This window comes from Rhipicephalus sanguineus, chromosome 1 (genome assembly GCF_013339695.2).
Source record: "Rhipicephalus sanguineus isolate Rsan-2018 chromosome 1, BIME_Rsan_1.4, whole genome shotgun sequence".
In the NCBI taxonomy this organism is placed as follows: domain Eukaryota; kingdom Metazoa; phylum Arthropoda; class Arachnida; order Ixodida; family Ixodidae; genus Rhipicephalus; species Rhipicephalus sanguineus.
This window is the reverse complement of record NC_051176.1, coordinates 311,379,525-311,392,188: the sequence shown is the minus strand read 5'-3', so window position 1 is coordinate 311,392,188 and position 12,664 is coordinate 311,379,525. Positions and strand designations below refer to the sequence as shown.

The window sequence follows — 12,664 nt, the reverse complement described above, 5'->3', positions numbered from 1 at the left end:
TAAAATTTGACATGCTTTAAACATGCGTGACGTACATGCTGCGGAGGTTACGGGAAAAAGCGAGCTCTGATATTAGGAGGCAAACAAACATTCGGCCTCGGCCGTACGCCTCGCTCCAATGCGCAAGTCTTGGACGTCTACTACTAGTCGTTACGCGATGCGTGCGCAGCTGCCGTCTATCTACGCAGTCAGCCCGGCACTGTTTACTTACGGCTTCAGAAGTTTGGAAACAACCCAAACGCAATCTGATCACCGGCGTATTCACAAAACACCACACAACAGCGGCTCTCAGTTACATACAGTTAATACAGCCCCCCCCCCCCATAAATCATTAGAAGGGGAGGACACCCTCCGTACGATTCAAACGGGCATCTTTCCCGTCTTTCTGAATGCCTTTTTAGGTCAGTTTAGTAGTATATCTAACACTGTCAAGGAGGCACGCCAGCTCTGAGCCCCGAGATGCACTCCTAGGTCACGTCAGGCAGTGGGGCCCCACCCATCGAGCTCCTTATCCCAAACCCTTATCAATAAAGTTCACCTCCTTAGATGCACATACACAGAACCGAGATGGTTACCATACCAAAAGCAGAGCCACCATTCAGTTGCTGTCTTACCAGTTATGTTTCCTCAAAAGGGTGCAATAGTTGTCATGCTAACATATAAAGTGCAGTGCGAAAAGACAAACCGGATGAGCATTTGTCCTGTGCATTCTGGTTTGCTCGGTCTTTTGGCACTGCACACTAAACATGCTGGGCCTACATACGATGCCTGGATTAACAGTTTTTGGTAGGTCTGTGTCACTACAGGCCCAGTAACAAAATACTAGCTGCTTTGCAGTGCACTTCTCTCTCTGTTTTACTGCAGCGTCACTGCTGCCAATGCCAGGGTCATCAGCGACATGTGCTCCCACACCTATTTATGCATCGTTCACTGGTGCATTTTAAAACACAACTACGGCTCTTTTGGCACGTGAAATGATGCAAAATTTTAATATTCCCAAAGGACCCTAATAAAGCAAAAAGAAAGAAAAACTTTTACCCAATGCAAGAAAAGAACCTGGGTTCTAACAATCACAAGCCCAAACCTTTGGCGACACACCACAAAAAAGTGAACGGAAAATGAGGCTTTCAGAGAGCATTCATCGCAAGCAAATGCAGACACTGCATGGCTGGACGTAACGCTATGCTTTCAAGGGCTTATTAAGCGCACCCCTCAATGTATGCACAGCTTTACAAGCCAGAGATTATGGGTGCAACCAGTTACCCAGAATGAGCGAGAGACGTGAAACTATGAAAACTGGGCACTAGTACTTGCCCACACAGTTGGCACCATGCACGTGAAATGAAACCGAAGGTTGGAAACCAACTGTGCTATGCATACATCTACCAGTCACTCCCATGCATCTGCTGGTGGAAGTGCAAAATGCGCATGCTATGATCATTTCCACACCCATTCATTCAATCCACAACTGGCACAGTATAGTCGTGTCAAGTACAGCAAAAGAACAAACTACATAGATGTCCTTTTCAAGTGTGTGAGAATTGGCAACTGCATATGGGTATGATAGTGGCTTGTCCATTGAAGCTCTCACCTCTGACATGTACAGCACGGTGAGGACTGAGAAGAGGCCAACAAACTTGAGCACGACGTAGAGGTGGTGCAGTGGATTGGCCTCGGCCGAGGCAGCCGAGATGCGCGGCAGACTGCCCAGGGTGGCCGCCACCACAAGGAACCAGAATGAGACGAGAGGTACAAAGTAGTAGAACTGGTACGGTCGATTCATGCACAGGCACAACAGCACCACCAGGAGGTTGGTGCGGAAGAGCACCCGCGCCAGCCGCAGCAGCCCAAAGTCCGCCTGGTGCCAGAAGTACGAGAAGTGGCCATAGCCCGCCAGAAAGAGGTAGGCCGACACGAGTGCCCGCACATGCACATACACGGGCAGCACCTGGCTGGCGCCGGTCATGTGGTACACCAGCAACACCAGCTGCATCCAACCCTTCCACTCGTCCGTCTGGTCCCGGTGCAGCACTTGTGTCTGTTGCGTCTCCTCGGTGAAGAACAGTCCCAGAGCAAACACATATGCCACAGGCAGGAAAAAGTTGAGGTGCGTGTAGTACTTGTTCTCCCGCATGAAGAAGTTAGTCCGGTCACACACAAAGAAGTAGGCCATGATGAGGCCTAGCCGCGACAGCTGCTGCAGCACACCCTGCAATGGCGACTCACTTGTGGGCCACAGTCGCTGCCGCACCCCCAGGGCCAGGCTCAGTAGCAGACTGCACAAACATCTTTGTATCACTTTACCTTGATAGGAAATCCCAAGTTCGATGCAGCTCTAATAGTGAGCACAGCTGGAGATTCAACACGTTCAACACACTCAGGTTCAACGCTTACGAAAGCAGAGAGCAGGTTCCTGAGCCATATGCATTTCATGAGCGCTGTTTGTAAAATTCTTTCATGACCTTCTAAGCGGGTTTCTAAAAGCTCACATTTTTCTGAAATGCACACACTTGAAAACCGTGTTACCAAGATTTGTTCTGTGATCATGCCAGTAGCGGCATGTATCACACTGAAAATTAAAATCACAACCTGTGCTCCGCCCGCCACGGCTTGCGAGGTCAGTCAGCAAGGTGACGGAAGGAGAAAGCTAGACAAAACGACATCTATAGAGACCCATGCCAATGTTGCCTACATGCTTTGGGCTTCATATCGCGGTGGATTCGTGGCCCTTATTACAAATAATCAGTGCTTCCATCTTACAATTCAAACTGACCGCTGCATGAATAATTTCATCTGCAATAGGAATTAGTATAGTATGGCAGAGTAAACTCGCCTTCGAAAAAAGCTACACCTTTAAGGGAGCTACGTATATAACTACCTTCGCGCCTCCTCCACTTCACCCTCAACTTTTCCTTCGAGCGCTCGGGGCTAAGCTCCGCCTTCAAGAGGCTCTGCGTCACGATGTGACGTGCGAGAACACTTGCGTGCCGTTGCGTCGTCTACTTCCGGCACTTCCGGTAAGTCGAAGCCAGTGCAGTAGCCACCGGTGGCTCAGGCACTGGGCCGCTCGCTCGGCTGATCGTCCGTCTCCTGCGAGCACCATCTGAGCAGCGTGTGTTTTGTTTCACGGCAGTTCGGACAGTTGCTCAGAATGGACCCCGGCCTCAAAGAGCGTTTGCGCCAAATGAGCCGAGAAATGGGTTTCAACCCATACAGTGACACGCCATTTCGCGATCCGGCATGCACCCTGCCATTTTTTAAAGGGACACTAAAGAGCAAAACAATTTTCTCGCATTAGTAAAGTGGTCTTCAACGATACCAAAAACACCACGCTTGCTGCAAGAAGACTCTTAATAAGCGAGAAAACGCGCAAAAAGAAAATACAGGTGGCGACGCCACCTTGGAATTCCCACACCATTTGCCATGACGTCACATATTTTTGACGGCGCCTGCTTGGGCCTACATAGTTCCTAATCGGTTAAATTGAAGTACATTGTCCTCTGAGGGGGCCAGTCAGTTGACATAACGAGTTTGTGGAAATTTCGTTGAGCCAGTGGCGCCAAAGTACGTTAAATGCTCTTTGAAATCTCTTGCGTCACGAATTACAAAGTTCGGCGCGAAATTAAAAATGAAACTTTGAACTTGGTTTTCTCCTCCAATAATGAACCTATGGTGGTGAAATAAACTACACAAGAGTTCTCCGAGCACACTTTATCAATATAAACCAATTCAGTGTTTGTCTTTAGTGTCCCTTTAATCAGTGCTGGAAATCGCAAAGCGGCGAGGTGCATTCTGTGTATATATAATTAATGCAAAACTGGCCACATTACATTGAAGAGACGGAGTTGTTATAATTAACGAGAGTACGTGGAATTTTGTGAGTGCCCACGTGCGAACCGCGCACTATGCACACACAGCACACGATCTGGATCGATTGTGAACTTACCTTTCCACCGGTAAAAAACAAAGACGGCAGTGTGTCGGCTTTGAGGGGATACCTCTTCAGACCGAGGCCGAATCACTGCATAAACACGAAACTGAGCTCATAGTCTTCCGGCTTAAAGTGGCGACCGCAAACGCGTATATCCTGCCGTTGATCCGATACAGAGAGTCCGATGCACTGCAGCCACTCGGCGCGCCTGCTGCCTTCCAAAGGCACACGGTGTCGTATTTTTCACTTGTCGCCAATCGCTGGACTTGCAGCCCACAATGCAGCAAGGGCGATTCATGATGTCAAACAGAAACCTCACGATACACACTGGTCGCGCAGCTCACATCAACATGGAGCGCGTGGTATCACATGTAGTCGACGTTCGCTGTGTGCCAGAAGTCCTGAAGTCTAGTTGTAAATTGCGATTGTGTTCGCTTTATTAGTGACTGGTTTTTAACCAAAAATTATAAAGAGTTTTAAAGATCACGAACAACATTTGTTAGCAGTTATGTCGAAAAAAATTGCCTGTTACGTGTACTGTGGATCCAATCAGATCAGCCTCCTGCGTGACATCGCACTTCCAATACGACGCGCACTGGAAGTCGGCGGTTTGAAAACACGTTTGGCTGAGCCGCTGTGATCGGTGGCGATTCGCAGCTTCAAAGCCTTGTAATAAATTACACAGTTTACGCACAGAGCTTAAAACGGTCTGTAAATGATCCTCAGGACTTGCTCTACCAGCCCAATGTGTTTGTACAAAAACTTCAAAACCGTTTGAGGGTCCCTTTAAGAGTATGGCCGGGCAGGACCTACTTTCAGCTTTTCCATCCTCCATGGGCCAACTACAGTCACTGATAAAAATTTTTTGCGCTAACTCTAGGGCTAGCCCAATGCTAGCGCCTCCCAGTTCGAGCTGCGTAAACCATCAGCGTACATTCTTCCAGTGTTGCCTTAGCAGAAACTATGATCACCTAAATTTGAGAAGAACTGTCCCACTTTAGTGTAGCTTGGCACAGCAAGGGAAATTTGGCACAGAATGGTGCAGCAGTTCCACCCCTGAGTTAGTGTAATGGAATGTATGCCAAGGGATGGAAATACTGTCAAGGAAAGCAGCAGGTTACGTGTAGTGACAACATAAAGAACCTTGCAGGTATAACATGGAATCAGCACAACCAGACAGAAACAGACCATCGGCAGAGGGCTCGTTAATTGAAACTTACAGTTCATTCAAACTGATGCCCGGGTGCCGGCACAGCTTTTCTGCGTATTTTAATGGGGGATGATCATTCGAACGCACCTGTATCCACAACAGTTAGTTCGAATTGGGAGAGCCTCGCTTTCAAAACACGACTACAGGGCTGCAAAACCAAACCAATCTGTTTTGCATGTGCCCGAAACAGCTGCTTCCGCAGCGGGCACCGCCAGTGTTCCGGTGCAAGCCATTGAAGGTTGTCGTGCGGCGTGCACAAAAAGCGGTCATGGTAACCGAGGAGCACGTCAGCACTGGATGTGTCAGCACGTTATTTCTCAGCAGACAAGAATTTGGACGCTATGCTTTTGGGCAAGCTGCAAGCAATGCTCATAGAGTCGTGACAGAACATACGCAAACAAATGCATATGCTTGATTACATTTAATTCTGATTGTGTTAACCCTGCCATGTAAATAAATGTGTTTTGGAGCATAAATAGCATCATATATTTCGACATTAAGGCTCGCTGTTCACATTATGCATGTCAGCGCTTGTTTCTGGCGTATAAGTGACTGATCAATTAATTTCGTTCGCTGTTAAAGCTCCATGAACTTTATTTATGAAATCACCTGCCACAAACGTCTAGTTACACCTAATTCGTGATAACGAATCCAGATGTGGCTTCTTTGGGTTCTGCCCGCTGTTGGGACTGGGGTTCTGCCACAAACGTCTAGTTGCACCTAATTCGTGATAACGAATCCAGATGTGGCTTCTTTGGGTTCTGCCCGCTGTTGGGACTGGGGTTCTGCCACAAACGTCTAGTTGCACCTAATTCGTGATAACGAATCCAGATGTGGCTTCTTTGGGTTCTGCCCGCTGTTGGGACTGGGGTTCTGCCACAAACGTCTAGTTGCACCTAATTCGTGATAACGAATCCAGATGTGGCTTCTTTGGGTTCTGCCCGCTGTTGGGACTGGGGTTGCGTGGCCGGTGCGAACACGGGTGTGCATCATGCTCGGAGCAGTCAGATGGACAAGTTGATGGACGAAAATACTTTATGTACACTATTTACATAGTTCCGATCTCAGTGAACAGGCCTGCCAGCATGACCAAATCGGCTGGGGTGACTCTCCCTAACAACGGACTGGCACGGCCTTAAATCAGGTACCAGTCCATTGTGATGTGGCCTTTTCATTGGTTGCAGGTGTTGATCCTCTCCCCGATCGTGGACGCCCTGGTACGAGCAGCACGCAGGTGTTGACTTGCTTCCACATTCGGTGCTGAGCCTCTGGCACAACAGCACCCCCGCCGCCAAGCAATGCATCAGGAGGACAAGCTGCTCAACGTGGCTCGGCTGAATTGATGCGGCCGGACACCAGGCTCATCTAGGGGTCTCGAGGCGAAGCTCCCAGGATCACTGCTCTCGTTCATGGCATTCCACACGAACACGCAGCTCGCACGGACTCGGGATTTCTGAAGACGAACTCGACAGGGTGACCATTGTCCAGCCACACCCAACGCTGCAAGTGCCCTCCGCACCCCCTCCAACTGCCAGGCATGAATGAAACAAATCCTACTGACAACTAACGTTCCCGCTTTAAGTAAAACGAGGAGAAGTGGGTTGGCGACGAGTTGAACAACAGACCTCAATTTCAGGTGTTGTTATAGAAACAACTTCGAGGGAATACAAGAATTGTAATTGTAGTATAGCTGCTTAGGCATGGAAGGTAAACAACCAAGGAAGCCAATGGAAGCTCAAAGGCTTCGCTAAATCCACACTAAACGCTCTCGGCATATGCGTATCACAATAAGAACATAAAATGGTTCTACTAACTATGACATGAAATTGAAAATAAAGCTTACGCGCTTCACAAAAACAATGTTGACCTACCTTTCACTTAAATGCTCACGCTAACTAGTAGAAAAACAATACAAACTCAAACTACAGCTAGCTTCATTGAAACAGTTTTCAACTACAACGCTAGGAGATCAGGGTTCATAGCAACTGTGAGAAATAAAATTCAAGGGTTTTCAAAGACTTTCAAGGACCTTACGAAGACTTTTCAAGGACCTAAAGTAACACTTTAAATCACAGAAAAAGACAACGCCACTTTTTACAGCATAAATATTCATACTTTATTTCACAGAAGCAAAAGCAAATACATTTTTACAATAAATTTCAAGATGTATTGCACCGCACAATTAAAACATATTGCACACACAGACACACACGCACAAAGAAAGGCCATCTTCAGGCAGTGGACTAGATATTAAGTTCACGAAGCTTTCCTTTCAGCTTCTCATTAATTTCTGCAAGTTCCAAAGCCTTTTCTTTCGCCGTTTTTCTGAAGTTGTTTGACTTCAAAATAAAACAGATCTCACTTGCAGCTTCTGCCCACTCAGCGTAGTTGTCAGCACAAGCTGTTAAGTCAGCAATAGTTTCTTCAAGCTTGCACCTTTTTACTTTCATACTGTGAATCTCTTCTTCAACTTGGCTTCTTTTGGATGCCTTTGCCTGCTCGTTCACACATTTTTTCCTCTCCTCCAAGTAGGCCCGATAGTGGCTGTGTGCAGCTGATACAGATCTACGCAATTCCTTTGTTATTGCAATGCTCATGACACCACCAGCCTTGCTTACTGCATCACAGACAATTCGCTGCGACACATGTGAGATCTCTTTGAGGTTTTCAACAGATACCTGTCGGTTTACGCTAAAACCTCTTTCAACAGAGGCCTGTCCATGGCTCAAGACTAGAAGAAGTCGTACAACCTTCCACAGGTGCATATATGATGAATCAATCTTTAGCAGCTGAAGATAAAATTCATCCAGACTAGAAGAGTGTTTGTCAAACTGCCGCAGATTGGGCTTCTTCTCCTGCACAAGTTCTGCATATTCACCAAGTACCGCATCGTGCTCATGCTCATCTAATCGTCTGACTGCAATGAGTGCGTCTAGGACTTTTCTGAAGCTTGGAAGACACTCATCAGGCTTTGAGGCCATTTGGCGGGGGTCGAACGAAGACAGGCTCCTAACCAGCTGATATGCTAGTGGGCTCCCGAATTTTTTTTGTTGTAGCTATAAAGAACTGTTTGCATTCCATTCAAAAGGCAAATACTTCTTTGGCTCTCACCTTTGCAGCTTTGACTATTTGTTCAGCAGCATGACCGATGTCAACCTTCTCAGCAGACATCTGGTTATTTGGGTCTGTGAGGTCCATTTTTAGTATGCTTATCATTTCTGTAGAAGCTGACAGCACTGAGCATTTCACAAACCTCGTGAGAAGTTTTCTCAAGAGACAGTCCAGATCCCTTTTCAAACAGAAGATCAGTGGTTTGTCCAGCTGGTATTCAGTGAGGAATGGTTTGAGAATCATTGCAATGCCAAGCACAAACTTAAGTTTGGCCAACAGCAGCGGGTCCGAGCAAAAGGCACATACTTCTTCACATCATCCCACAGTGCAATCACGGCTACATTCTCAACCCAGCGATGTGGAGCAAAGTTCAGAGGGAATGTCTCTTGGCTTGTGACAGTGGAGAAACCTTCTCTTCGTGCTGGTGCATCATGAAACATGGCACTGAGGCTTGACAGAAGATTTTCTAGGCCCCACTTGCTGACAACAACACCCGCCCTGCAAGCGTTATGAATGGTGTGTGTCCGCAGGTGCACAAGTTCAAACATTGAACTTGATGCTTTTTCTGCAGGCAATCCTCTAAAACACTTCAGGTTTATGTTAGGGCCATCCATCAACAGCTGGACGGTTTTCTCCAGCGGCAAATCTGTCAAGGAACCTGGAGTTCTTCGGCGGTCGAAAGTCCCATGAAAAGCGACCTGTAGTATTGTGTCGTTATGTGCGCCGGTGTTGTGCTCCAGAACCGCAAGTGGATGTCCATCTGTTTTTTCTGTAAGCAGTCGTCCAAGGACTCGTCGAAAAGAATGGTGTACCCATCAGACTGCGGCCGCTTCGCGTTTCAGGCAAGTGAGAAAAAATAGTCTTAGACCATGACACACAACACACGCGGACTTCATTTCCCCACAGGAGAATGCCTTAGCAATGTTACTATCACGGAACATTTTCCTGAATAAATCCCCTGTGCAGGATGATGAGTTGTAAGAGTAGTGGGACGTCACCATCTTCAGGGTCCACAGTATCTCCGCATCAGTCACACACTCGTGCGCTTGGCAGACGCTGCTCACATCGGACGACGATGAAACTGGCTCTACGCGTTGCTCATTAACGGCTGGCACCATGTAGGTCCGCACGTTACCATGGAATGTAGTCGCTTTCGTGTTCTCAATGTGTCTTGCACTCTTCGTGTGACTTTTAAGGGCAGACTCCCGCATTGATGACACGTCGAAGCTCTTCCCACATGGCTTACACTTTGCCCGAGGCGAGTTTGACGTATCCGGTGAAGTCCATTCCCTATAAGCAGCAATGCATAACCACGACGGCTGAAAATTCCACTTGCCCGGCATAGTGCCGCCATGAACAACGCGACTGCGAATATCCGCGCACGCTTGCACACAGTCTCCACGAAAAACCTAGGCTTAGCTCCGTCGTTGCTGCTACCTTGTACTGGAACCACACTACTGCGTTATGGCATGGTTATGGCTAGAGAAACGGGTTGGGTTGAATGCTTTGTTGGCTCGAGCACATGGTTGCCAGGCGCTCGAAGGAAATCCGCTAAATTACGGCTGAACGTGCTTCGATTGACGAAATTCAAGGACTTTTAAGGACCGCAGACAAATTTAAGGGTTTTCAAGGCCTTGAAAATGCCATTTTAAAATTCCATGGTTTTCAAGGGTTTCGAGGACCGCTACGAACCCTGGGAGATTACTCTCCAAAATATAGACACTACATAGCTCAAAATTACTGCCTCTACAGTAAACACAAAAGTGACAGCTCTCAAGACATTTAGACATGAAAAGCACATGAAAAAATTTAACTGAACAAGTTATCAATATGACATATAAAATATGTACTAGTAACACATCCATTCTAAAGAGACATGGCGTGCAAACACGGACACAAGAAAGAAGTCGGGACACCACATCTTTCTTGTGTCCGTGTTTGCACGCCCTGTCTTTAGGATACTTACCAACTAGCTCAGCTCTCTGTTATTCTAACACATCCAATTATCCTGAGAAGCATACCACAGCTCAGAAGGCATGACTGAGACCATCCGCGTTAGTGTACAGCTTACTTTTTTTATAGCGAACCACAAAATTGTGGTGCCATGCTCCAACGGAGGACATTTTGTTGAGCCCAGTTAAAGGCCAATGATCGAAACAGCGCGTAAAGTACGAGGACACGGAAAGAAACAGACAGGATCAGGCGCTGTCCTCGTACTTTATGCGCTGTTTCAAACCCATGAACCAACAAGCTCAAGCCCATACCCTTTTAAAGGCAATGATCGGTTTCGACAATGAACCGTGACCCTGCGACGTAGCACGCTAGTTTCTAAATTGCCCACACAAGGCCAGTGCACTCCTTCTCAGAAGCGCAGTACGCCATCTCACGAGAGCTCAATTTTCGGCTCAGGCAGAGCACGGGATGTTCATTACCATCGTCATCCTTCTGACAAAACCGCCACTTAGGCCTCGATCACTCGCGTCACACTGGACCGTGAATTCTCGGTCGTAATCGGAAGCTCGCACTGGGCTCTCCTGAGCGCTTCAATGACTCTCATTCCTATAGCGTTGCAAATTTCAAAGTACCATTAACCACTCACCTAATCCCTCCAAGTTCTTCTAAAAGCTGATCCCTATGTTACAACACACAGAGTACAACCAAAAATAACCCTAGGTGTAATGCACATCAAAAGCACCTCACAACATCTGCATTGGTTTTATGCTAAAACCTTGCACCAAATGCTTGTCCACCTAATAGCACGTAACAGTAACTGCACCACTCGGTGCCAAACTCCTTTCGCAAACTGATTTGCTCCTATGCTGATATCTCTCCTCAAATGCCTATTCACCCCAAATCAACATGAAAGTGAACGCATACGATATCACACTAAACCTTTCAAAACAAGAAAATTTACAGTTTTCATGCTAAAAACACTTTCTACAGAAGTTCATCCTAGTGATTAAAGAAAAAGAACTTCGATGCTCTCTTCAGCCTTTACTACTGCACGGTTTTTCTTCTTAAAACTTTACACCACATCTCGTAACCCACAAAATAAAGTGGCTGAATTCTCCATTGCGAACAAAACAACGGCTTTTCAAGCTACACGCATGTGCAAAAATGCTCAAACTGACCGTTGCCCTTTTTCTCAATTAGATTCACTTGAATCGTACCCGATGGGGTCGTGGTCCTGCCGGCTTTCTAGCTCACCAGAGGCTACAACATGCACAAGCTATCAGCTGCATTCTACATTCACGCCTCATTCGGCCCTTCGGCCGGCTCTCCTCAGGAGGGTGAATGGAACGCCAGAAACGTCCCAGCGCCCCAGCGCTCTGCTTAGTTACTCGCTGTACACGGACCTTTCGACTTTGACGACTCGGACACAGCTGCTTTCTCGAAGCTGTGAATCTCAACCTCGCCTTCCGTTGTGGGAGCGCACCTTGCTTTCCCCCACTGTGCCCCTCTCGGTGCTTGTGGCTGAATGAACGCCTCAAATTACGCTTCTGCAAACTGTCCGTTGGCCTACACTTCCGTCTTTCTCGCGCCGGAGTGGGACCTGTCCTAAGCTTATGCTTTGCTGAACGCTTCTGCCTCTTTCTTTTTCTACGATGTTGGTGAACATCCTTTCTCTCAATGCCTCGATCTTCGCTTCGGGTCGCGACATGTGGAGCCGTGCAGCTCGTTGGTGCTTGTGCTACACCTTCTATCCCGCTCACCCTTTTTGATTTCTCCGCCACGTCAGACTGTCGGGCCAATTTATCTGCGTCAGCGCTGATAAAATCTAATGTTGGGCCCTCACTGACGTTATCGTTGAACCCTTGAAGCGTCGAGTCCTTGCTGTGGATAGCCACCCCGCTATCCTTGTGCACGCTTTCCGAAACGTCCTTTCAAGGCACGAGGAAGGTTTCCAGCTCCTCACTGAGCCCATCAGGGCTGCTGGAACAAACTTGGTCCCCACAAGGAACGTCTTTCGGAAGTATCATTAACTCCAGACTGGCCAAGGCCTCGTTCTCGACATGCTCTACCTTGTCAACACCGTTTCAGCTCTCAAATTCTGCCGAACTTGCACTATCAAAGTGGCTGAACAATGTATCCTTATCAACTTGAGTTAGTTGCTGCAAGCTGTCTGACACTGAGGCTAAAACTGAGCCTTTCCCACGTCCGAGACACTCAGCGTGCCGGTTAGCCATCTTTCCTCTTCCCCCCATGCGTGCCCTGGTCTGATTCCCTAGCCTTGCCCGTATGCCTAAAACGCTGTCGGAATGCTTTTGTTGACAAGCGACATTTATGCAACAGCGGCCCTTTGACCTTGTCATACGCTTTAGCATCCTCTCTGCTGAGTTGTGCTATTGCAGCGGCGGCCTCGCATGGAAGAAGTGTTAACAATTCTTATGGCCAACTTTCGAGGGAGAATC

General features: G+C 47.6%; 1 protein-coding gene across 1 annotated transcript in view; it reads right to left on the bottom strand.

Moving 5' to 3' along the window:
* Nucleotides 1-844: 844 nt before the first annotated feature.
* Nucleotides 845-12,664, bottom strand: part of LOC119383519 (N-acetylneuraminate 9-O-acetyltransferase) — an 82,792-nt gene continuing 70,972 nt past the window's right edge. Inside the window, exon 6 of the mRNA XM_049413119.1 lies at nt 845-2,276. Coding sequence (XP_049269076.1) covers nt 1,454-2,276 — 823 coding nt within the window. The 3' untranslated portion in view covers nt 845-1,453. The remainder of the gene's footprint in view (nt 2,277-12,664) is intronic.